At 38.8% G+C, this 26,702-nt stretch overlaps 1 protein-coding gene across 1 annotated transcript in view; it reads left to right on the top strand.

Moving 5' to 3' along the window:
- The window catches only part of LOC138201251 (receptor tyrosine-protein kinase erbB-4-like), a 296,936-nt gene that overhangs the window by 190,179 nt on the left and 80,055 nt on the right, over positions 1–26,702 (top strand). The window contains exons 6-12 of the mRNA XM_069154588.1: positions 3,447–3,565; positions 5,375–5,516; positions 9,773–9,886; positions 10,224–10,350; positions 12,824–12,897; positions 20,944–21,034; positions 22,932–23,131. Coding sequence (XP_069010689.1) covers positions 3,447–3,565; positions 5,375–5,516; positions 9,773–9,886; positions 10,224–10,350; positions 12,824–12,897; positions 20,944–21,034; positions 22,932–23,131 — 867 coding nt within the window. The remainder of the gene's footprint in view (positions 1–3,446; positions 3,566–5,374; positions 5,517–9,772; positions 9,887–10,223; positions 10,351–12,823; positions 12,898–20,943; positions 21,035–22,931; positions 23,132–26,702) is intronic.

The raw sequence follows: 26,702 nt of genomic DNA, 5'->3' as shown, positions 1-26,702 counted from the left end.
ATAAATTCTGGGGAATGCAAAAGAGAAAATGGAAACCTCTCATCACCCTTTGTGTCTGCCTGGTGTCTGCTGAACAGCACTGAAACAAAGCTCGGAGGAGAATTGGATCTTCTGATGCACTCAGAAGAGAAACACAGGGAGACTCAAGCTTCAAGTGGTGAATCTTTATCTGTTATATCTGTCGGACAGAAATAACGGATATGTCGGCTCAACCATCCCGCTAGGACCAGATGGAAGATAAAAGATCTGCAGTAATGGCATTTTCTTTATTTTATTCTAGCCACATCTAATTAATAGGACATTGTTTAAGTGTAAATTATTATCAAGAGCATTAATTAGCAACACTGGTTGCAATCCTAGAAACACTTCAAGGAATTCATAAAAATGCTAAAAGTAAAGATACAATAAAACCTTTTCGTTTTGTTAGTGATGCATTTCCTTCTTGAGATTACTTCTAGTATATAAAGAATCACACTGTAAAAGTCAAATGAATTTTCTAAATGAATAGTATACTCGTGTAGAATTTAAGATACCACAATAACCAGTTATTTCGCACTGACATGTTAGCACTCAAATGTGCGTAAGTGTGCTCTTGAGTGTGCGTATGTCTGAATCTTACCTAAGAACAAATCCCAAATAAGAAAACATTGATGAATGCCAGAATCTGCGTGAAAACTGTGTAAGTGCGTTTTAAAAAGGAATTTCCTCTTAAGAACAGTTGATGGATGAGACCCAATATGTCCACCAGTCAGATTAAGCACAATATTTATAATGTCCTAATTTTTAATTAGCTTTGTGAAATCTTTTTTCTTTCACCATTGGAAATGTAAGAAACTGCCCATCAGCTGCAATTTTTATAAGAATTTCATCCATAGTCTATAAAAATGTGTTCTTTATGTATAAACAGAAGTAAGCTTTGAGTGAATTTAAACATGAACAATATATTATATCCCATATAAAGATAGAGAGCCAGCGACTTAAACAGACAAACTCTGGTTTGTTGAGCAGTTCGCACCCTTTACACCTATTTACTATTTACACAGACTCTTCAGAAAAATTTCATTAGGACTAAAGTTTCCACTGCAGGAAAAAAAGAGATGTATATTCATGAAGTTCTTTTGGAAACCAGATGTGAAAAAAAAAATTGCTTATGTAAATGGAAAGTGAGAGGCAGTGGTTCCTGTGACTGATGCCGCTGTCCACAGCCTGTTCAAATGGAAGCTTCCAGGCATATTTCATGAGATGGATTCCTTCTGTATTTGTTGTCACCAGCCAGTTTTTTTCTTCTTTTTTTTTTTTTTTTCCTTTTTATCAAAGTGGAAGTTTAAAGCCAAATTGATAAACAGTGTTGCGTCTTTCTCCAGCAAGGTCATTTGTTTGACAGAGTGTCTTTTGAATAAAGCAGACCGTTTCATTTCAGCCCAGGCACCGTTAATGGAATGCCACTGATGGTACGTTAGGCGAAGGGTGAAGTGTGCGTGTGTGTTGGCATGTTTGTTTGGCGACTTGTCCGTGGCTTGTATCCATCACGGTGATGGTATCTCGTCAAAGCCATGCTAAAAGGGAAAATCAGCACCCACCAAAGAACTATGTGTAATCTATGCACACACCAATACATGCACTGTCACACAGCAGCATTAGGTTTATACTGTTGTACACAAACATTGTTAGTTTTTCACAGGCACTGTTACAACTTTTTTTTTTTCCGACTATTTGGATTTTACTGTTACTTATTTTTGTTATTTTTTTTTTTACTAGTTTAATTAATTTGACCTGAAGAATGAAGCTGAACAATCTACCGTTACAGAATTCCACATGAATTTCACGTGCAAAAACTCATGACACGTGATTGAAAACATGTGAAACATGTATTTTGCGCATGGGAATCATGTGGTTTTGGAACATTTTCATGGTGTACTGTGTGAAGCCCATGCAGGTTCCCATGTGAAATCGTTTCTGCATATTTTCACAATGTTATCATATGTTGCAAGATGTGGTAAACGTGTTATACATGTGATCAAATATGTCCCATGTGAAAACATGGGAAACTTGTGTTTTTTCTGTAAGGGTATGACTACATTTTATTTTGCTTTACTTCATCATTTGTGTTTTTTTCTCACAAACAATGCTACAAAATCCACATTTTTGTGGTAAGAACTATTGCCACCACTTGAGTTTCCACTACCAGGGGAGTTAGATAATGAGTTATCAGAGCCTGTTGGTTTTCTCAGGAAATGGAAAATGTACTGATTTTTCAGATAAGATGGGATTTTGAAAGTGTGATGGAGGAATAGACTCCTAAGTTGTGAACCAGATGCTAAAATAAAGTAAACTATTTTACATAAAAAGCAGCAAGCATTTTTCTTGGAATGGGTATTGTTTCGTGGAAAATACAACCCCAACACTGGTATGGACACACAGGCTGTAGCACCAGGCAAGCCACTGTAAGGTTCTTCTACCATTCGTATAGTATGCACTATTTGTTACTACTATACTATAAATTCTATATAAAACACAAGTGCATAATTTAGACACAGCAGCACTTGTATGCAACTGTTTCATGGGCTAATTTGACCGCTTTATCCTTCCCAAATAGCTTCTAATTCAGTTTCCCTGCTCGTCATATAAATCCCACTGCTGACACTTAAGCTGTGTCTCTTACCAGCTGTCTTTATCTATGAAATGGCAGAGTCCTATGTACATTTACATATGGCTGTCAGGAGGAGAGGCACACAGGCATACGGCAGCCCATATGATTGCAACAGGCATACGAGGGAAAGGCGGACAGATGTTCATTTTGATGCTAGTACACCGAGTCAGATAGGAATCGCCATGTCTCTGTCACATCCAGCGAGCGACCCTTAGGGGAGCACACAGGGAGACCCAAACATGATTAAAGATAGCTACTAGGTGGCAAAAAGGCTTCAGCTGGACTTACCTCACTCAGATACACACAGACACACACACAAGCGCAAACAATAGCAGTGTAGATATAGACAGTTAGACTTGTGAGAGGTCAGCCAGCCAACAGTGGTTGTGGAAGATTATGGTCGTGCATGGACACTTTAGATCAAAGCTTTTTTTGTTTAAATTAATTTCTCCTCAGTACCCTTCATTGGATGTACCTTGACCACATGACTGCCAGAGCAGAAGGAGACTAATTGAACCCCATTCAGTGCTGTCAAGAAGTGATAAAAGGGCAAATTATCCATCTTTTTGATGCCTTTCTTCAATCAGAATATTTGCTCTTTTTTTTTTTTTTTTTTTTTTTTTTTTTTTTTTTTTTTTTACATTTGCATTGACTTATACTTTTTTTCCCCAATCTTGCTCTAAAGGTAGTTTATATATGGTTCACAAATGTTATGTTGCCACCAGCCATATGAATTAAGAGATCAAATGCATTTTAATTTTGGCGTGACATGTTCTTTGTTTCTGTCCCTCCACAGTAACTAAGACAGTGTGTGCCGAGCAGTGCGATGGACGCTGTTTCGGCCCCTATGTTAGTGACTGCTGCCATCGTGAGTGTGCAGGTGGCTGCTATGGCCCAAAGGACACAGACTGCTTTGTAAGTGAACACACACACACATTCACGTTACATCATTTTGGGGAACGAGAATAACTTCTGAAAATGCTGGTATTCCTGGTGATATTACAACATCAACGTGGTAACCCGCGTTACATTTCCTGATTACGTACTTCACATTTCCTGTTTTTTAAAAATTGGACACATTTCCCTGGTGACTTTTTCCTTCTTTTGATTCAGGGTACTTCTGAAAAAGGATGTCTTCCTTGCACACTAAATCTTTTACCTTAAAATGCCACTTGTATGGCAAATATGATTAGATGACATTTAATTCCCATTTCTTCTTGAGATGACTGTCACTGTTAAATATAGACTTCACCAGGCTCTTCGCCATGTGCTTTATCAGTTTTATCTTTATCCCCCTGCATGTTAAATATGTTTCTGCGGTTGTAATTCAGAGTACATCACTTCTGGAGCTCCTCTGTCTGACTTATGAAAGGCAAGTTCCTTCTCATGATCTTTTGTTCTTCTGGAGTCTTCTGTCTTCTAACTTGCAATAAATTAGCAAGTCCTTTTGAAGACCCCCCGCATGAGACATCAAAGTCATGATTGTCTCTTATCAAGTTTATTAATTGTCTTTAGATAAAAGACCATATTTCTAAAATATGAATGCGGATAATACTACATCCACAACTGCATAGTTACAATAAGTGTAACCATAAAATTGTGAACTAAAAACACTGTCCAGTAAGTGCTATTATTAATTTGATGCTACTTTTGTATCTCTTCGTAAGGCCTTGATTGATTCTTATTGAATTTATCAGGCAGTGTAATAAGGTATACATGCAATCCATGATTCAGGGGATCCCTCGGTTTCCGCTGCAGTTTTTGGTGTGTTTGTGGGACAGCAGAGGAGAAAAAGAAAAGGAAAAGATAACACTTTTTTGCTGTTCATTTGGTTATGACAACTACGGTGATAAAATGTTGGTATATGGTTATTAAGGAAAAAAGAAGTCATGCTACATGTTTATCACAAAAAAACAAAACAAAACAAAAAAAATCAAATTTGCACATTCCTAAATATACAGTAAATAAACTTAAACCTATCACTAGCACTAGCAACGCAGTTTAAGATGTTCATATTCGGTTAGTTTGTACAGCCATTAAGGAGCCCTGAAGTTCCGTCCTGTCTTATTCTACATGTACATGTATGTGTGTTCATTTTAAGTGAGGATGATTTATTTCCTGCCGAGCTACGTGACAGAAAAAAATGATGTTACTTTGTGAAAGACAATAAACTTATTCTTCATTCTTCATTGTTATGCATTGAGGGTGAGACCCATGAAGGGACACAATATCCATTTTTAAACTACATACATTTAGTAGACAGAATGGTTTTGAATGCTTCATTGTTTATGTTTCCTGAAAAACTTTGTTGGAAATTTGGCTTGTCAATAAAAAGCTTTTGGCCTCCACCTTTTTCCACAGTGACCGCAGACTTTTGCAAGACAACTTTAAGGCCTATGCACCAGTGACAAAACTCAACATTTTGTCCCAGTGGTAATTGCACTGGGTGAATGCAGATTATTTTCTGTCTGCAACATTCAGTAATTCTCAATCTGGTGTGAAGTAAATGTCATGTTTGTATCTTCTCATCATGTTTCAGCACAGGTTTTAGTGTTGTATGTTTTGTATACTTGTAAAGGCACCCTTTCACCTACATGTTTCTAAAATCCAATTAACCTCCTTTATTATATGCATACTCCAATACCACGAGGGAGAAGTCAAATAGGTTTTTGATTTGAATGAAATATCCCTTTAAATAAGGGACTTCTGTGTGTGTGTTGGCAGGCCTGCACTAACTTCAATGACAGTGGGGCATGTGTGACCCAGTGCCCCCAGCCTTTTGTCTACAACCCCACCACCTTTCAACTAGAGCACAATCCCAGGGCAAAGTACACTTATGGAGCCTTCTGTGTCAAGAAGTGTCCACGTAAGTGTCACCGCCTGGACGCACACACACACACACACACACACACACACACACACACACACACACACACCTGCTTTACTGAACTCTCTAACCATTAATCGTAAATCGTAACCCCTTCATTGTTATCCTAACCTAAAAGCCATTTAGCCAAAAGGTTGTTGTGTTGACAGTCAGTATGCGGTTTGTTATTTTTGTATCTGTTTGGATGACCCAGTGGGAAAATGTATCAATCCAATGTGATATACCAATACACAGCACAGTGAGGCCATGGATTTTTCAGAGCTACGATTGCGGGTATTAACATGTTCAACTAAACAACCCCTCTGCACCTGCACTCCCTCTGCCACTAGGAGATGGAAAAGGGGGATGGCAGCTTTACACGAGGGAAGCATTTTGGTGATTTTGCTAACTTGGGTGATCAATGTAATTTTAGCTTCATTTTTAAAGTTACAACACTTTAAGGTTCTAAAAGAGAGAGATTAACATTCACTCTTCTGTCAATACTGTGACAATTTTAAACATTGGTTCGTTGGAGCAGACAAGTTTGAGCCATGCTGAGGCAAACTTTCATCATGATGTATTTCCTTACGTACCCACAAGTCTGTGTTCCCCGCTGCAAGAAAAAAATGGTTGATACACTTGGTGATTAAAGATAAAGAAAAAAACTACAGTACAAAACTACAGTACAAAATAACTGCTTGAGTTGAATACAAATGGTTAATGCTGTTTATTTTTTAGGGTAAAAAAAGGTGATGCTTGTTTACTACTGCTATTAACTGCTAGATGCACCAAACTGATGGCCATTGCAGTGTTGTTGTTTAATTGTATTCAATTTTATTGTACTATTAATTTTTTACATTTTTATATTTTATATTTTTACCTAAATTTTTATTCTGTCATTTTTATTGCTTACGCTGTATCTTTGCATGCTGCTGTAGCGGAAACATTTCCCCTTCTGGGATCAATAAAGTATATATATTTACCTATCTTAGCATGGCTTCTTCTCCTGCTAAGGCTAAATAACTTTCCCATGGCAAATAAATGTATGATAATCCAGTAAACTTTAATACCCAATTTCAAAAAGACATTAAATCCCACCCACCCTGCTGTCTCTGAGGATTAGATAAAAGATGGTTCGTTGATACATGAAGCATGCTGAAGAAAACAATGAATGGCGCACAATTGTATGCAGGCAAACATGCTCATTTGCAGCACATCTGTCAAAGTACGCCTGTATATTCCTATTTACATAATGCCAGGATAATACTTAAAAGATCATAACTGTCTATACGCACAGACACATGCATCCATGTGCATTTTCCTAGAGTGATTGCCATTGTCACACATGCATGCAGTGTGTGGACAGCAGCAAGATTATGTTCTTCAAATTCCTCATTTGCATTGGATGTGGGCAGATACAATAAATATAAACACTTCTTCCTGTTTTGCTTTCACATACATATCAATGTTTTACCATGAACAAGAACAGCAATTACGTCCTTGGGGAGCTTGACTTGAATTTAGTCCTCAAGCTTCTCATAACCTTGTCATTACTGCTGGTAGATCATTTTTCAGGGCAAATGCTGCTAATATGGTATAATACAGCTTGTTTTATGCTTGTCTGAGATAACCTCTTTGTGTGTGAGGGTGCTCTTGTATTTCTATCTTTGTAAGGGCCAACTTGGGTTTTAAACTTTGGGAATTGGGTTTTTTGCAAAGTGAGGACATTTTTCATTTCAACAAGGACCTTTGGGGTTGAATTAGGCTGGTTAAGACCAGCTGTGGCATTTGTCAGTGAAATGTCAGTGAGGGTTCTCACAAGTACTGCATAAAACAAACATTTGTTGTCAAGTCCAAAGTTCCTGTCTTTCAATTCACTTGGTGTAAACTTAGTGTATCACATGTACATTATTCATTAAAAAAAAAATGTAAGGCCAGTAAGTATTCTTTGTGCCCAACTGCCAATTCTTTGAGATCCTGGAGTGAGAAGTGGGACGTTACTTGTGTAACATTTCTCACAAAAACAAAAAAAATATAGTTTAAACAATGAACCCACAGTCTATAAGTTACCTTATGATGAATGACAGCACCACAGCTTTAGAGTATGGTGACACATTTATGGATAAATCATGCAGTCTTTAAGAAAGCCAGTGCTGCCAAAATAGCTCCCGGGGGTCTGAAGTGATTCTTCACTTGTGAGCATCTTACTGCAGGGACAGACACACATTTCTTTTAAAAGATAAGCCCCGATTTGAGGTTTTAATTGGGGTAGTGAAAACTACTATTTAACTCTGCTTTCATGTGTTTTGCCAGTAATATATTTTGTGTTTAAAATCTTCAAATTGTCATTTTCATTGGGCCATGGATCTCTGCAGAATAACATATCCAGCCGAAGCCCCACGTACACTAAAATTTATTTTTCATCAGTTTGACACAGCAATATTAAAAATGTAAAATCCTTTGACTCATTCAGTTGCATTCAGTCCTGTTGATTGTGACACTGATTTAGTAAATTGTAACTCATTGGGTTTTTACTCTATTGCTATAACATACCAGTTCAAACTTGCGAGACAGAATGTCTAATAAAAGTCAAACCTTGAATTGGTATTTTGAAAGAATTTCTCTAATATTTTGAGCATACACAGTATTAAACCATGAAACCAGCTGTCACGTTGTGTAAAGGATGTTGAGTAAATTCAAGTGGTAGAAACCAGCCAAACAAGCAGCAAACAAATCCTTTAATAGAGACTATTCTATACTACTATATTATACTTCATTCTGTATCACACATTTTAAATTTGTATTCTTGGTCAACCCTTACCCAATACTGGTTTATCTTAAAAAGCTGTCTACATTTAAACAGTCCGTATCCAGCCTGAGGTTGTGCTGACTGGTGTTTCCAAAAGCCGGTGCAGGTGATAAGGGGCCAGAGAATTTGGTCTGCATCACCACCATACTCTATCTCCTCTCACTGCTTTTGCGACGTTAGTCCTGGTATTACCGTGCTGTTCTGTTACCACTACTCAGCTAACCACTCACCACGCCCAAAGCTAATTATGGGCACCACCTGCTGTTCACAACATCAGTGAAAAGGCCAACCAGCAGGGAGGAAAACGAGGTTTGTGCTTTCAGGCAGTGTTCATTTCTTGACAAACATCAGATACAGTAGAATCCTTAGTTGGGTAAAAGTCAGTCTCTACTGGTTCTTTTTTTGTGGTAGTTTTCAATGTTTGGCCTACTGTACGGTGTGAATACCATTTTTATATGATTAGGTCAGTTGTTAAGTCTTCCTACTTCTCACTTAATTGCAAGTCACATATTAGGTTGCATAACATATACTGTATACCTCTAATTATGTAGTCTTTATGTTCACTGTAGTGACCTGCCAGAGCCTACTGAGTTATGAATATGACCTCCTTTTATCACCATGTTAGTTGGACCACCAGAAGGTCCAAATAACAGACACAAATTGTGAGCTGGATTGACTGTAAAAAATTGAAAATTACACATCAAAGTCAATATAAGTATTTTTTGATATAATTTTTTACAAAAAGCAAATTAATATATTGTGATCTAAAGACAACCTTTTTTTACTTTAATTTTCGGAGTCTTATAATAATCTGTAACGGACGTCTGTTACTTCAGTGGGTTCTTGCTGCACAAATCACACCATCCAGCATTGGTACAGTTCAATCGGCTTTATGTTACCGTTTTTGGATCAGCCACAGTCTGTGCGCTCTGCTGCCGCGCCTCCGAGCACACCCGCAGCGTCTGTCTCTCTGTCCGTCCGTGTCTCCCGCTTCCTCTCCGGTGTGTCACTACTGGTCTATTTGGGGAGAGAGACAATCAGTGACAGAGTTCAGATGGGCTAATTAAGCCTCTTCGCGGCACCGTTCCCTGAACCACTCCCCCACTCTGTCCCCCCTGCAGCTGAGCCAAACCACACCCACTACCACATAATCGTAGCTCTGATAATTATTTTAAAAATATGAATCACTTCAATGTTTTTTCTGTGATTAGTGAATATTACAATGCATTCAATATAAAACCTCTGTATATGAAAGTTGTATCCTCTAATGCAATGTATGTGCAGTAATGGAAGCATCAGTCAGGCAAAAGGGAACCAAAGTGACTTTCAACACTTTTTTTGTGATTTCTTACACTCAACTGCCATTTATGGTACTGTATGTTCCTGTGTGACAAACTGCAGCCATCTGTACTTGACATTTACATTTGACATTTATTTATTTTTTCAGATAACTTTGTGGTGGACCACAGCTCCTGTGTGAGAGCGTGCCCCAGTAACAAGATGGAGGTGGAGGAGAACCGCATCAAGATGTGCATCCCTTGTACTGACATTTGTCCTAAAGGTAAAGCACCAACAGATGATCAAGAATATAGGAACTACATATACAGTATAGTGATCAACCAGCAATTACGTATTTACCCTATTTATTTAGTCATTTTAAAGTCATAATTAAGTATTGTAATACACTGTTGTGTTTTTTTTTCATGCCATATCCAGAACTTTTAGTGTTCATATACAAGAGAAACATATACTGGTTGATGAAAAATTCTATACTGATATTTAATAATATTGCATGTTGCATCAACACCCTTAATCTACATTGTTTTTGCATTTTAGCATTATTAAGCCTTTTTTAATATATTAATTTAGTTTGCTGTTTTTACTGTTTTTTTGTGCAGCATGTGATGGAATAGGTACAGCCAGCCTGCAGACAGCTCAGACTGTGGACTCCAGCAACATTGACAAGTTTGTCAACTGCACCAAAATCAATGGCAACCTGGTGTTCCTCATTACTGGAATCAAAGGGTGAGAGTTCCGATCATTTAGCATATCATAATGAGAAAAGATTGTTGTTATGTTTGGACATTTTATGTCTTTTCTAAAGAATATAGCTTTTAAAACAAAATTTGTGATGGATGGATGCTATTAAAGTGAAACATGTTTATGAATTTGTGAAACAAAAACTCAAGATGTCTTGATTTTATTTGTCAGTGATTCAATATAGTCAATGTTGGAATTCAGATAAGCAATAATCTTTTTTTTCCCCCTCTGATCTGAAACTACACATCAGCAACTGCTGGTGATGGAAAGACTAGTGGAGTAGAAAAGAGTAAAAGTATTCTTAATTTATAGAAATTTTACTCAAGTAAAAGTAAAATTATTCAATGTAAAAAGTAAGTTAGGTAAATCTACCATGAGGAAACATTTTTAAAGCGTTAGGGAGAGATTAAAGAAACATTTAATAATGGTAGTAATGGTGGTAATAATCCCTTATTGTGTAACTAATAAATTAAAGAACACTTTTATGCTACAAAATAAAGTGCATTAAAGTACCAATGTATAATCTTGTGGAACGTCATCAGGCCGCTCTGGATGAGCCGCACTGAGCCCTTATGTCCAAAGCCACATTGAATTCCTTAGCTGAAGACGAGCACTTTGCTGCCTCTGCATGTAACTGATTATTAATTATGAATATACTGTATAACCATATTCCTCAGTGTAGCCTTCCCAGAATTAGCCAGAAAAAAAGCACTAAACCACCACAGCAGGGGTCCACAGATCTTGTGTAGTGATATATAACTATATAAACCACAGACACTGCCACTTTTTATATAATTAACAGCGGAGTAAACATTCCTATTGCTAACAGACAATTTAACAATTTACTCTTTTCTGGTGATTTATTTGCAGTGATTTATTAACACAACATAGTGCTTGCAAACAAAACTGTACGTTGTAAGGAAATGCGGTGGTTTTTGCCTTGCTCTGGATGCTAAGTTACAAAAATCAGTGAGTTTGTTGTTGTACTCACCTCTCTGTTATTTTATGAGTCTTGCGCTCCATGAAGACCTCCTGAGGTTGCTGTGGGCTCAGGTTCTCTGCTCGGTCATTCTCAATGCAAAACAGCTTATAAGCAGCCCATTCAACCATTCAATCCCACAACGCTCCAAGTTCTCAAACATGGAGGTGGATGTGCGCTAAGCCGTCACAACGGGTTGTAAAAAAACAGCACACACATCAGTGAAGTTTGCTCCTGCACATAAAAATCACAGCTGCAAGGTCCACCATGAGGATTTTAGCATATAACCAGACTAGGCATACAGATGGTGGTACGCAACATCGTGGATGTGTTTAATTTGGGTCACTTAGCATACTTTCAGTTTGGTGCATTAAATCAATGATTAATTAAGGTAGATGCAACTCTTTTTTTTCCCCAACCCAGCAGAGGTAATTCTTTTCTTAATCATGACTACAGAAATGATGGCACTCTTAATTTAACGGCACGATGGAGCTTTTGTATTGTTTACAGACTGCTAGGCTCAGTCCAGGTGTAACCACATGCCTCTTGAACACATTTAGGGTATTTATGTTTTAGAGAAGTAAGATGAGAGCAGCTGACAATGTCACCTCTCTGGACATGAAGCTCGGCCCTCCGAGTCAATGCAGACAAACCATCTGCTCCGTCTCGTTTTTGTCTAGCTTTTGAGTGACTCCTTTCTTTGGTTCTATTGTCACATATTTTTCTTCAAACATCTTCCTCTTCTTTCGTGACCCTTTTAAGGCTGCAATTTTAAATGTAGCAAGGTATTATACTTCTTATTTAAAAAAAAGTTAATGGGTTCTAAAATAGCCATGAGTACATGATACAAAAGTAAATGTAATTGTTTATTTCCACCATTAGATAATACATCCAGCATGAATCCCTTCATATCCACATAAGTGAGAAAATTGTGATTGTCAGAATTTTTTTTTATGTATTCCATTTTGATGTAAAGATAAGTGTGCCACCTAAAAGCCTGAATAAAAATTGAAGCAAGCTGTTAATTGGTTGAATGAATGTGAAATATGTTAGCAGTGTCACCAATGGCAAGTGGAAAGTGAGTATGCTTAAAGTGCCTCAAGAGTTAGAGCACTGCGGGTATACAGTATGTATGTGCTCATGAATTACTCTAAGAGGTGTAAAAGGATTTTGCTGCGGGGAATGTGGTTTGTAAGAGTCTAGAGGATGACTGTAGATGACAAAGCAAACACAATGTATTATTTCTGAATGGATATACACCACTGTATGTGTGCAGGCAAATTATCATTCACAAGTACTTCAAAATGGTGTAACACTAGATGATTTTGCTGTCTGTCTTGCTGTGTGTGGCTCAGTTTTATTTTTTATTTTTAATATCCTTCACACATATAATAACGTACCCATGCAGTATAAATAAAAAGCAGATGCTTTGTTTTTTCTTTTTTTTGTTTGCATCATTCTGATCTCTATTATTTACAGAGACGTCTATCACAATATTGAGGCTTTGGATCCAGAAAAACTCAATGTATTCCGCACTGTTCGAGAGATCACAGGTGAGCACATCCTTGTACCGTACGTCTCTGCACATGCATAAGCATTAACAAAAAATATATATTAATGAATAGAATTTACTTTTCTTTTGAGCTTTAAAGCCTTATATACTGCACATGTGTGTGGCTTGTATCTGTGTGTGTGTGCGTTTGCTTAAGTCCACCTCACCCCCTCCCCTTGAGACTGTCCACACCAAGGATAGACATTGCAACATAAGATGAATATCATATGAGTCTTTCAATCTACTCTTTCTCTCTGCTGCTTCTCCCTCGGGGAGTCCCTAGCCTTGAGTCCCACTGTCCCAGCTCTCCCTTCACGCACCATGAAGAAAAGATCCAGAACATGTGGTGCGCATCGTTAATCCTCCAGCTCCCCTATCCCACCGCCACTTTTGAGCTGCATGGATATTGTCATCTTTCCAGCACAGACATTTGACAATGCCGTCAAAGAGAAACCTTGAATCTTTGGTGTCATATTCTCTTACAAAATGGGGAAATACTGTTGAAGTATTTTTGGTTTACTAAGATTTACAAAAAGAGAAGCCTTATAGAAAAAAAGGACAACCATTTTCACTGAGAATTACTTATTTGTTTACATCAGTTGGTAAAAAGCGAGTAAAAAGCATCTCTGGAATTCACATTTAAATGCATGACTTTTCTAAGACATTTTACTTTCTCTACAACAGATAGGAAGCAAATATTATTATAATTGATGGTAATGACTCTTTAGATGTAAAATAAGCAGTGATGAATGCACATAATTAAGTGTGGTGGTAGTTTCCCAAGTTGCTCGTTATGCAGCTCATGCTTTTGTGTTGCCACCACATCTGTCTGCATTATCTACATGTGAGCAAAAGCACAATGCTCTGCTAAGAAAAGCACTCGCTTGGTTGTTGTTCAAGAGAGTATTACAGGTTTGGAAGAGTACCAACTGATACTGGAAGTTCTGAATAAAAAATAACTAGATATTTTTAATACTTTAATGGAGAATAGCAACTGACCAAAGATGTCACTCACAGATAATGTGGAGGTCTAATGACAGCAAATCTATAACAAAACATCCAGAAGACAAAGTTAAGTATATCATCCTGTAAGGGGAAAGAAACCGTTGAATAGAACCTTGAGTGGGCATCTCCAATTACGATGTCTGTGTTTTGACAAAGGTGTAAAGCAAGAAAGATAAAATGATTTTCAACTTGCGTCCATTGATAAAATGTGATTAGCAAGCAGTCTCAGTCATTACAGAGTAATTAGCTGCTGTTTTAGTAAATCACACATTCATTTCCAAATGGGAGCTTAAAATATGATATCTACAGTAAAGCCCAGTGTGCATGTGCTCCTGAATGGATATTACAGAATTTGCATGTGGCTGATGAAAGTCCGATTATAAAGTAAGACTGAAAATGCTAAATGTAATAATTTAAATTGGCTTTGTTAAAACCCAAAACTTAACTTCCAAGTTTTTTTTTTTGTTTCTTCTCTTGTGCTTAGTGATGACAGTTTGAGAGCAGGTGATGGGGCATAAACCAGTGGCCGTGTACTCAGACATGTGTGTCAGCTCAGCTTGTCATCTCTCCGAGCTGTCAAGAGAACGTGACTCCTGGCAGAGGCAGCCAACCTGCCTCTGTGACCCCAGGGTCACATCTAGCATTGCTCTAGCTTTCAAATGAGCTGTGTAGGAGGACAGCTCTCATCGAGCACACCAGCAGATCCATCTTTTCCTCTCAAGGTTTTTTTTTCTGTTTTTCAGTGAATCCTGCTTCTATTTTTTAGGATCTTCAAAGACATTTCACCGGGTCAGGTTTCACACAAAGCATGGGAGATCAACTCCTGCAATTTAGCATAAGTGGGTTTCTCAGTGTTGTGACTCAGAATGTAATCACCACAACTTAAGCACTCTTAACCTTTGCTTGCGAGTTCATGGCCTTCTTCTCTAAGTGGCTCCACGGTGTAATTTTCTGTGCACATCACTGTGTTGCAGCTTCAACAGAACATAAAACCCTGCTGGGTGATATTTTCATTTCAAATATATCGCACAGAAGCACTCTTTAATAGAGGGGAGAAGAAAAAAACTGATGTTCGTAATGTTCATTCATTAATGTTGGTTTTGGCCATTTTGTATGATTTTTGTGACAGTCAGAGACATTTTTGAAATCCCCAGACTTATCCTTTAACTTTATAAAAAAAAAAATAAAAAAAAAAATAAAAAAAAAAAGTCTGTCACTGAATACAAACAAGAGGCTAAAGTAAATCTATTTTTTTCAACTACAAAAACAAATTGGAATCCCACAGAACCCACATTCAACCTTCAACAGAGAGTGTTTGTCCATTCTGTATCCTCAGCAGAGCCACGCACAGTTGATCACTTACAGTTCTGTACAGTTATTTTTCACCACAGTATTACTGACACACACTAAACATGTAAATCAGTGTGTTAATGCTGTTGTTCATAACGACCGGTTTGCTGTGTGTTAGTCTGGAGGAGGCTTTTAGTAGCTCTTGTCTTTTGGAAAGTTTGCCGGTTGTTGTGTTTTCCTGAACTGTGTTGCTGTGGCTCTACCAAGCTGTCATTCTGTTATCACAGGAAAGAGCATGTTGTGTGCCACATGATCGCTATCACTCTGTATTAAAAATGAGTAGCTGTTGGTTTAAGACGTAATACCTAATATTGTTTTTTTACACAATATGTACGGACTGTGTCAGATGTGTGCGCCTTGGTTGATGTAGTGGGATGTAACTATGATGTAACTCTCTGCAGTTAGCGGAGCCCAACAGTCTGTGATTACAGCCCACTTTCTTTAGCTGTGGCATTTTTCACCGTGGTGAATAATTGTACTGTTATTTGTAGTACTGTACCATGCCATAGCCTGGTTCAGTGTAGTTTAGCAGCTCACAAACACCCTCACTGCCCACCACAGTTATAGGCATCATTACATTTAGCACTAGCCTTTTTTACTTTGCAATGCCCCCATGCTGGGCTGGCCTTCCTATTACCCATGATCCTCTTCTTCCTATGTTGCCTGTTTGTGGTGTAGAATTAAGTATGTGTGAGTTATGAAAACATACATCACTGGTTAATGCATTTTTAATTGGTTAAATTCTCAACAGCAGTGAATTAGGTAATCGACTGAATTAATCAGGCCTTGCTATCTTGATCCAGTTTCCTTACATGCAGATTCTTCTGAGAGCACTTAACAATTTAACAATTTACTGTTAAATGCACTCTGAGGAACTTAAAGCTATTGACTCTCTCTGTGGTGGATTGTAAGCGCAAGCAGGGTTGTGAGATGATGGAAACACTGAACTAAAATCTTAAGAACCTTAAGGTGCTTGTGTGATTTAGATTAGAATACAGTGTGAATACGGGTGAAGGAAACGGCATCTTCTGAGGACCAACAGGGGGCGAGATCCAAACTAAACAGGATCTAGCGAGGTGGGAAGGTTGGCTGTGATGTCACTTTTTGACCAGCCCCTCCAAGCAGGTGCCACAGGATGATGAGATGGTGCTTTGTTTCATGACAGTGACATCTTCTCTGCTTTTGGCAGTGACCAGTCTCCACCTCAACATACTCCTCGATGTCTATGTGATGATGCTCCCGTCTGTGTGTTAAAAGCAATCTTGTAAAGCTGAAGTGTCCCCCCTCTGGCCCGACTCTGACCTATTTGCTTGTTGCCCTGGGGAAACCACTTAAGTAGTGGTTGGTATACCGGGGTCAACGTTATAGATATCAGTCAGATTGAACGAAGTGGGTGGGGTGGTGGTGGGGGGCGGCTTCATATGCCCCCTGGATCTGGTTGTACACCACTGGCCAAAAGTTTTGAGAATGACACAAATATTACTTTTCACAAAGTCTGCTGCCTCAGTTTTTCTGATGGCAATTTGCATATACTCCAGAATGTTATGACGAGTGATCAGATGAATTGCAATTAATGGCAAAGTCCCTCTTTGCCATGAAAATGAACTTAATCCCCCCAAAAAACATTTCCACTGCATTTCAGCCCTGACACAAAAGGACCAGTTGACATCATGTCAGTGATTCTCTCGTTAACACAGGTGAGAGTGTTGACGAGGACGAGGCTGGAGATCACTCTGTCATGCTGATTGAGTTAGAATAACAGACTGAAAGATTTAAAAGGAGGGTGGTGCTTGAAATCATTGTTCTTCCTCTGTTAACCATGGTTACCTGCAAGGAAACACGTGCAGTCATCATTGCTTTGCACAAAAAGGGCTTCACAGGCAAGGATATTGCTGCTAGTAAGATTGCACCTAAATCAACCATTTATCCAATCATCAAGAACTTCAAAGAGAGAGGTTCAATTGTTGTGAAAAAGGCTTCAGGGCGCCCAAGAAAGTCCAGCAAGCGCCAGGACCGTCTCCTAAAGTTGATTCAGCTGCGGAATCGGGGCACCACCAGTGCAGAGCTTGCTCAGGAATGGCAGCAGGCAGGTGTGAGTGTATCTGCACGCACAGTGAGGCAAAGAGTTTTGGAAGATGGCCTGGTGTCAAGAAGGGCAGCAAAGAAGCCACTTCTCTCCAGGAAAACCACCAGGGACAGACTGATATTCTGCAAAAGGTACAGGGATTGGACTGCTGAGGACTGGGGTAAAGTCATTTTCTCTGATGGTTGTTTGGGGGCATCTGGAAAAAAGCTTATCTGGAGAAGAAAAGGTGAGCGCTACCATCAGTCCTGTGTCATGCCAACAGTAAAACATTCTGAGACCATTCATGTGTGGGGTTGTTTCTCAGCCAAGGGAGTGGGCTCACTCATAATTTTGCCTGAGAACACAGCCAGGAATAAAGAACGGTACCAAAACATCCTCTGAGAGCAACTTCTCCCAACCATCCAAGAACAGTTTGGTGATGAACAATGCCTTTTTCAGCGTGATGGAGCACTTTGCCATAAGGCAAAAGTGATAACTAAGTGGCTCGGGGAACAAAACATCGAAATTTTGGGTCCATGGCCAGGAAAGTCCCCAGACCTAAATCCCATTGAGAATTTGTGGTCAATCCTTAAGAGGCGGGTGGACAAACAAAAACCCACAAATTCTGACAAACTCCAAGCATTGATTATGCAAGGATGAGCTGCCATCAGTCAGGATGTGGCCCAGAAGTTAATCGACAGCATGCCAGGTCAAAATTCAGAGGTATTTGAAAAAGAAGGGTCAACACTGCAAATATTGACTCTTTGCATAAACTTAATGTAATTGTCAATAAAAGCCTTTGACACTTATGAAATGCTTGTAATTACACTTCAGTATACCTTAGTAACATCGGACAAAAAGATCTAAAAACACTGAAGCAGCAAACTTTGGGAAAACCAATACTTGTGTAATTCTCAAAACTTTTGGCCAATGCTGTACACCAAGTCCTGTATGTTGTCCTCTCACACAACCTTGATGGTATTTGGTACAGTTTTAGGTTTCAAAACAGCCAACTCAAAAACTACAGGTATATATGAATAGATGGAAACTCCTGTGGTGGGAAGCAGTATGTTACAACCACAGCAGCATGAGTACACCAATCTTTGTTGACAAGCACACATAGTCCACCACTGCTGGCTTTACCACATGTAGTGTGACGGTCTGACGGGAGTCACAGTATCGCATTAGCCCCTCCAGCTGGGTGTCAGATTTCGTCATGCAGCTACGAGAGGCACAAGTTTGTTTGTTTGTTTGTTTTATTTCACAATGAGTAGCCGAGCGGGTCTCGATGAGCTTGCTTGTTTCCCTTCTTCCCCTGATTACACTTCTCTCTCCCTGAGTGAATGAGGCAGGCAAAACCGGTGTTTTTGGCCCGAACGTAGAGAGACCTGACCGAGACAGCAGAATCTTAAGTTGTAGACAGGACAACACAAAATATGGCTCACAACCAAAACTGAATTCAGACACCATGTTCTTTACTTTCATTTCATTTTGCAAACTGTTCCAAGTGACTACAGCAGAAAACACAGTAAAAGCTTTCTGTCCTGTCTGTCTGTACACTGGGTACAGACAGTTGATACGTGTCTTATGATGTAAGATTATGATCAGTAGATGAGCTCAGTGAAAAAACTTTGTGAAGATATTTATATGTAGAGTATATGCAGTATATTGATGTGGTTTTTCCAGAATGGCTTTATGAATAATAATATACCAGCCAACTATGGAGAACAAAACACATAGATGAGTTCACGGTTTTAAGTCGGCGACAAAACTTAATGTGCTGTGATAAACGAAGTCCAATATATGAAGATGCTGTGCTGGGGCCTTCATTTATATTAAGCCACTATCAGTTAGTGGTAAGATGGTAACAACAACCGGCCATTTCCCGTTTTCTCAACAAAAACCTGACTTGCATCTAAAAGTAGTATAAACTGGCATTATATAGAATTAACTAGAATTTGAGGCTCTACCTCGTGCAGGTGGAGTATATGTGTGTTGTTAGCGCATGACTACATTAGCACAGGCAAGAGTGCAGGAGGCAGGACGCTGTTATCTTGAGGGAGAGGGGGTGCTCCTGTATGGCAGATCTGTGAGGCACCTCAGCGCTGCACCTTTTGTCATTTAGTGTCGACAAGTGCGACGCTAAAGATTCTATAGTACTGCTGCTTCCGGGCTAAAGAGGCCCTCACAGCTCCATAAACTGCACACCACGAGAAACAAAACGGAGAAACACCAAAACTGCAATTGGATTTTACAAACAACCAGGTTCCACAAATATACAGTATTTTAGGAATGTAAATATGTCATAATACTTAATTATGGAATGAATTCTGATAACTACTTTATATAATGGCAGCCATTAAGTAAATCAAGAGAGTATAAAGAGTACACAAAGTAGGAGTATTATATACTACTTATATATTACTTAGTGAAACATCGTTCTTCATTTTGAAAAATTTTCATAATACAGAATTCTGTTCCCCCCCCCCATCTGTTCGATTGTAACTATTATACTCATGCATTAAAAAAAAAAAAAAAAAAAAAAAAAAAAATGCTCGTGTGAGGATTAGTATCAAACTCTGCTCAGGTCCATCTGCATAAGCCCTGGTGTGTGATTCTTTACATTTACCAGATTTTTTTTTTCTCTCCCATTTCTTCATCAAACCGTCTTAATAAGAATTTGCTCAGACACTGCCGCTGCTCAGCAGGGATTGACATAACAAACTAAGCGACGTCCACGGACTGATAAAGCTGCTGTTGAAGGTTATTGCTCTCTTGTACAAGCCAAGAGTGGCCTTTTATTCTTCACTACTCCGCTTGCCTCTCTCTGCTATCCCTGACAGACAAAATGATGCATCCTGGGGGAGAAAATCACACAGTTTAACATAATGGAGTCAGATACTGTTCATTGATTAGAGAATGCACCATACTGCTTATCACACTCACAAGGTCCACCCACCCAACACCGTCCTCTGTCTCTCTCTTTTCTCATTAAGGCAACACAACATCAGCTTGTGACCTCTGTTTTCTTTTACTGCTAAAGTAATTTATAAACTGTTGTGTTTTTTTTATTTTCTTCTTCTTGTCATCGTATTTGTTTAGACTTCCTTCGTTCCGTACCTCTCCTCTTCCTCCGACTGTGGATTTTTTTTCTCGGTCTCATCGCCTCATCCTACTGTTTTGTTTGTCCTCTGGTACTGGCTTGGGGATTGTACTCCCCTACTGTTCCTCTACTAAATATTTCATATTTCTGTATCCATTATTGAAAATCCTAAATGAGCCACCGCCATCCTCTCAGCTTTTCATTTAATCTTCTAAATGATTCAACAGTAAAGAGGCAGATAAAGGAAATGCAAATATATTGATATGTCAGACTTTACACTTGGTATAGCTGCTACCAAACTCTTCTGTGGATTTGCCTTGCCTATTGCATTTTTCTGGCTTCGACATACTTGGCTGGTTTCAGATGAGACTCAGGTGGTGTGTTTCCCTGAATATTGCTCTACAGAGATGCCAGCCCTGTCACTGTGTGAAATGGACAATATGATGGACAGGTGATTCTGGTCTGTCAGTTCCTGTTGACTCATTATAACCCGTGTGCCTCTGTGTGTGTCTGTCCCCATTTAGGCTTTCTTAACATCCAGTCTTGGCCTGACAACATGACAGACTTGAGTGTTTTCTCCAACCTGGCAACTATTGGGGGAAGAGCCCTGTACAGGTACCTGCTATCATCACAGCTCTGTTGTGATCCTTTTTTTTTTTTTAGACAGTTGAGTGTAATATATTCCATTGTCATGTAACAAATACCTCAAAATGAGCTCAGTATTAAAGGGGTTTTATTTTATTTTGTCGCATAATGTGGTAAAAGATCCGCCATCTCTGAAACTGGAGCTCATTGTAAAGATCTAAAAACAGCAGCATAAACATTGAATATATAAAATGCGAACATTCGAAGCATTGCATTTCAAGGTGCATATATTCTCTACAAAAAGTGTATGACATTAACTTTTCCGTTTCTTTGTAACCCACAAGAAGAGAATTAATACAAGAATAAATAATACTAACAAAAGGTACCGCACAGGGTGAGACATGCTGTGAAAGTTCCATTGTTTCACAGTCTTTAACATTTTAAACCGAGCGGTGTTTTTCCCAGTTGCAATCTACATCTAGCAGTAGCTTATACGTAGCTGAGGTTACATATTTAAATCATTTTTTTAATGAAAAATAACAGTGAATATGGTTTGGCTAGCTGTGCTTCTATTTTTTTTAGTGCTCTGTATTTTAATTTCACCAATTGCAATATTATTTACTGCCAAAGAACATGGTGCTTGAAGCCCATTTTTGTCCTGGTTTTGTTTTGACATTTAAGGAGACAACTGTTGCTTTAAACCAGCTGATAAAACATAATTATTTATCATTTAGATTTTAGTGTTTTTTACAAGAGTGCTCTAAAACTTTGTAGTGGCATTTAGATGGAAACAAATTGGCTGGTGATCTGGTAGGGACTGTGGGTTGCAGTGTGTCTTTATATGTGTGTCTGACTGTGTGTGTGACAGTGTGTGTGACAGTGTGTATGTGCGCTGCACCTGCCTGCAGATGGAAACAGCAGGCTGCAGTACAAATTACAGCCTGCCAACCCCCCTTGCCCCGTGCTTGATCCTGTAAGACTCTCTGTCTCTCTGATGGCTCTGACATCCCACTGGCCTCCTGTCATTTTTAAACTGTGCATGTGGGGCATGTGAGGAAAGTTGGGGGTAGGCTGTGAAGATACAAAGAAAGAAAGAGAGGCTTGTTTGGAAAATATGTTCAAGTCACATTGTTGCAACAACACAAGAAAATGTATATACGATCAACGATTAACCAGAGGCAGTGGATCAGTTGTATTACTTTGGCAACAGTAAAATGAAACAGATTAAACATCAACATACTGTATCATGTTTAACTGATGATACTGTGCTATGAGTACTGTTGACACAATAATGATTGTATCTGTATGTGTTGTTGATGTGATGAAGCGAACATTGGAGAAGCTTAAAGTGTCCCTACTGTGAATGGCTGTAGTGGCTAGAAGAGTACATCGAAGAGGGAAGAGAGAAAATTACATATTTGTTTCATGTGCAAACAGTTTGTTTTCTATTTATTTTGCACTCACAGGTCAAAGAGGGATTCTCTGGATTTCTATTCTACAATTGTCTATTCTTTATGTAAAGGCTTAGCTGGGACTCTGGGTGTTTAAAGCCTTTTTGATATGAGTATAAGTAAATATTGACATTTTGGTAAATCAATCTTGAAAACAATTTGTTTTTAAATAATGCATTCCAAGTACATAAAATGCTAGATAGCATACAAACATAATCTGCTAGAAATACTGTAGGTTATGAATATAAACTTCATTAATATGCCATTTGATAACACGATAAAAGATAGATTGGATTGTCACAAAGCACTGACCAAGTTAACCAAACTGGTGAAATTAATCCATACTCTCTCCTTTCCCTTCTTTTCCCCCTCCCACCCCTGTTCCACCTCACCTCTTCTCTTCCTGCTCCTTTCACCTTTCCCCTGCTCCTGTCTGGCTCTACCTCCCTTCACCTCCACCCATCCTCTCCTCTCAGCGGGATCTCCCTGCTGGTGTTAAAGCAGCAGGGCATTTCGTCACTGCAGCTTCAGTCTCTCAGGGAGATCAGTGCCGGGAATGTCCACATTGCCGAGAACAACCAGCTTTGCTACTACAGCACTGTCAACTGGACGAGACTGTTCCGCGCTGCAAACCAAAAGGTTCTGGTCCGCAACAACCGAAGCCCGCAGGAGTGCTGTAAGTTCACGACACTAAACATCCAAAACAAAAAATGAACACATCTCATTTACCAAAACAGGAATGGAAAAAACTATTTTGCCTTCCTTTGCCAGGGCAAAGAGGTCGAAGACACAAACTATTTGATTGCATCACCCACAGCTGGATTATGTACCTAAAACACTACAAAACTCTAACAATGAAATATGTATTGGTAACCAAGGAGTATCAATCCCACAGCACAATACATTATGGAAAAAATATACCTATGGTTGAGCTCGAGAAAAATAGATTTCCAACAATGGAGCCACAGTGCCAGAGTGCTTATTTACCAGCTCTGTTTGTTCCATACCTTTTTCTGGGTGAAATGTGTTTTACTCTCAAACCTCCTTTGCCATTGTCATTGTCTCTTGTAATCCTAAACCCATTGTCCAAACTCAGTCTGAGATTGTGAGGTTTGGCCAAATCAAATTAGACAAATAACTGATTTAATGAGGTAAAGACTGTGTTTCTAAAAATGGAAGAGCTTTTATTATATCACTGCCACAAGTGTTAAGGTATTATTCATTTATGTATAATATTCATTAAAGAGCCGGTGTTTGCATTATTGAGTTGAACCCTTTTCTTTGCTCATGTGCTCCTTCCCCCTGGGCAGTTCCTTATTGTTGAGCATACACACAATTTTAGAGACTTTGAAGACTTTGGGTGAGAGTCAGTCACATTCCTGACACGGTTCTGTGTGTGTGTGTGTGTGTGTGTGTGTGTGTGTGTGTGTGTGTGTGTGTGTGTGTGTGTGTGTGTGTGTGTGTGTGTGTGTGTGTGTGTGTGTGTGTGTGTCTAACTGTGTCTAAACTTGACGGAGCCTAGCAGGGACTGGTAAAGGGCAGGCATCGCACTGCTACGGGGCAACAAAGACAGAGGAGAAGGAGCCTGTGCTCTGCCATTTTTCATGTAAATATGCAGTGATATAGAATTCATTAGGTAATTGGAGAAACCTAAAACCAAGGCAGCCAGTTTTTACTGTATCTGAAGTACTAACTAAGTGCTAAACTCACTGATCTGTCTGTTATTTGACAGGTTTGTCTTAAATTAGCGTGTTCTCTTCAAGTATGTCTGGTTCTGCATTAGACTGTTACATTTATTTTAATTGAGCTATAATTTGACAGTGAGCACTCAGATGAAGTCTGGTCCTGAGCTGCATCTCTAACAAGCTTTATTGACTTGTGACTGAAAAGAATTCTGTAACTTGCAGCACACAAACGAGCCTACTAAGTCAATATCTGGTTTTACTTAACTGGGTGTGCAGACTGACACATATTTCAAACATGTTTACATTGTGTTGACATTTTCAAAGCTCCTCTCACTTAGCTCCAGTATTTAACAATAAAGCCGAGCTTTCAGTCACCAGAACTTCATCCGGGCAAATATTTGACAAAAGGGAATCCCAGAGCTGATGATAGAGTCCTCACAGTAACTCTTGAGTGATTGCCCATTAGTAATACAATGTCAGTGTTTTATAATGATGTCTCTATAGTGCAGGCCGTGTGGTGACACATGAGTAAGCGAAGCATCTTTTTTTCTTCACACACAAATTTGAAAGGTCAAATCTTTGACTCAAAACTGCTCCGTCATCAATGAGCTCAATTGCATAGACTGGGCTTTTAACCACTGTTTTCTTAACATTTAACGGCCCTGCACTCCACATACCTGCTACATTCTCTTGTGTTGAGCTCCTTTCAGGTCTGGGTGATGCAATGTGTGCAGATTGACTTTGGAGTCCAGTTCACTATTTGTAATTCCTGAACAGCTTTTCTCACAATTCAAAATGTTGAGAAAAAGGACTCACAAGCGCTTTATAAATGTCAAATAGTATATATATATATATATATATATATATATATACAAATTGTAAATGACCCATAAAAAAAATAAAAAAATAAAAAAAACATAGGACGATGTAGTCCAGTTTCAAAATAAGATTCCTGAATCACATGACTATATTTTGACCAATCAGCAGTTGCCACAGTGATAACATTGTCCTATTGCAATGTAAACCCTTGTAATTCAGAGATTTGTTTGATTTACTCGGTTGATTGCGTATAAAGGCATATTATTGATGAAATTAGCCCACATAATCAGACAGAGTTTCTCATGTTGGTTCATGATGACACTACTCTTACTCATCCATGATTAAGGGTTAAAAATCACGTGTTTCCTAGATTATATCGTTATTTTGTTGTGCCATGTTGCAAAGGGAAAAGATAATCTGCCCAGCTGCCCCTCGACACTTGTTAGCCTTTTCAATGGCTGCCCTGCTTTGCTTTCAATGCTGCCTTTGATACAGAAGAGAGGAGTGCAGGAAACTGGAGGCAACAGTTCAGTTCCAACTCGACACGTTTAATCACCACAGTTCACAGACAGGTTTTTGTTTGTTCACTGAGAATGTCTTGTTTTGTGTCATATTGGGTTTTTGTTGTTGTCTATTTCTTTCTTTCTTTTTTCCTTCTTTCTTTCTTTCTTTCTTTCTTTCTTTCTTTCTTTCTTTCTTTCTTTCTTTCTTTCTTTCTTTCTTTCTTTCTTTCTTTCTTTCTTTCTTTCTTTCTTTCTTCTTGTTTCCCTTGGGACTCAAAAAGTCTCCTCTAGTGCTTTTTTTCCCCCCAACCGTATCAGAAACATCTAAAGTGTTTTGATATTGCTAGTTAAAAAGACACGCAACTTCTATTCTCCATTGTTTATGTCTTTTGTTCAGCACCCATCCTTCCTCATTTCAGTCAGCCTGGTCAGTTCACCTATGGCACTGGAAGCCCAACAGGAGGAGAGGTGCTTTTGTCTCATGTGAAAGACAAAGCTTTGATCCTCTGTTCTCAAAAGGAAGGCTTGATTTCAGTTTTTTTCCATCTATCTGCTTCTTGCTGTCAGAATTTTGAAGTATTCTGAACATGGCTGTAACACAGAGGCGTCGCCCCCTATGGCCAGGACTGCGAAAACAGCAGGGGCCTTTTAATAACCATGTTTATGGACACAAAGAGGAAGGAGAGGAGAGGAGACAAGACTTTTAAAATCCAACGACAAGAGAGAAAATCACATCAGAGGCAGATGGCATGATAAAAGTTCCCAGTGTATCTGTAGTGTCATCCCCGTGTTACTTCAGCACTCTCATTTTGTCACTGTAATGCTCCCAAAATGTACCAACCTTTGTAGAACTGAGTGCTAAAGGGGAACAAGAGAGACAAAGAGATAAGAGATCACAGCCATTACAGAGCAGATGTAGTGGCCAGAGTTGGTTGGTACTATATTAAAAACACTGAGGCAGAAACAAAGAGAACAGAATACTGTTCGCTACAAGTAGGATGAATACAAAGCAAAAAAACACAAAAAAAATTCACACTGGGTGTTTTTGTATATATTTATTGTGGCTTGTCAAACAGCCAATAATACTTGTTTGTTCATGTGCAGAGCGGGATTTGTGTTCAAAGCACATTGAGTTTTGCTTCCTTTTTTTAAACCCATAGAATATATTTTGGTCGAATATTCACTATTTATATATTTTATTGGGGTTTTAGACCAGGGAATATTCAGAAAAAAAGCTGAA

The sequence above is a fragment of the Embiotoca jacksoni genome, unplaced genomic scaffold, assembly GCF_022577435.1.
Source record: "Embiotoca jacksoni isolate LCO1_2020_lvr unplaced genomic scaffold, fEmbJac1.0.p SCAF_2, whole genome shotgun sequence".
Taxonomy (NCBI): domain Eukaryota; kingdom Metazoa; phylum Chordata; class Actinopteri; family Embiotocidae; genus Embiotoca; species Embiotoca jacksoni.
The sequence above is the reverse complement of the archived record's forward strand: the minus strand, read 5'-3'. Positions and strand labels throughout refer to the sequence as shown.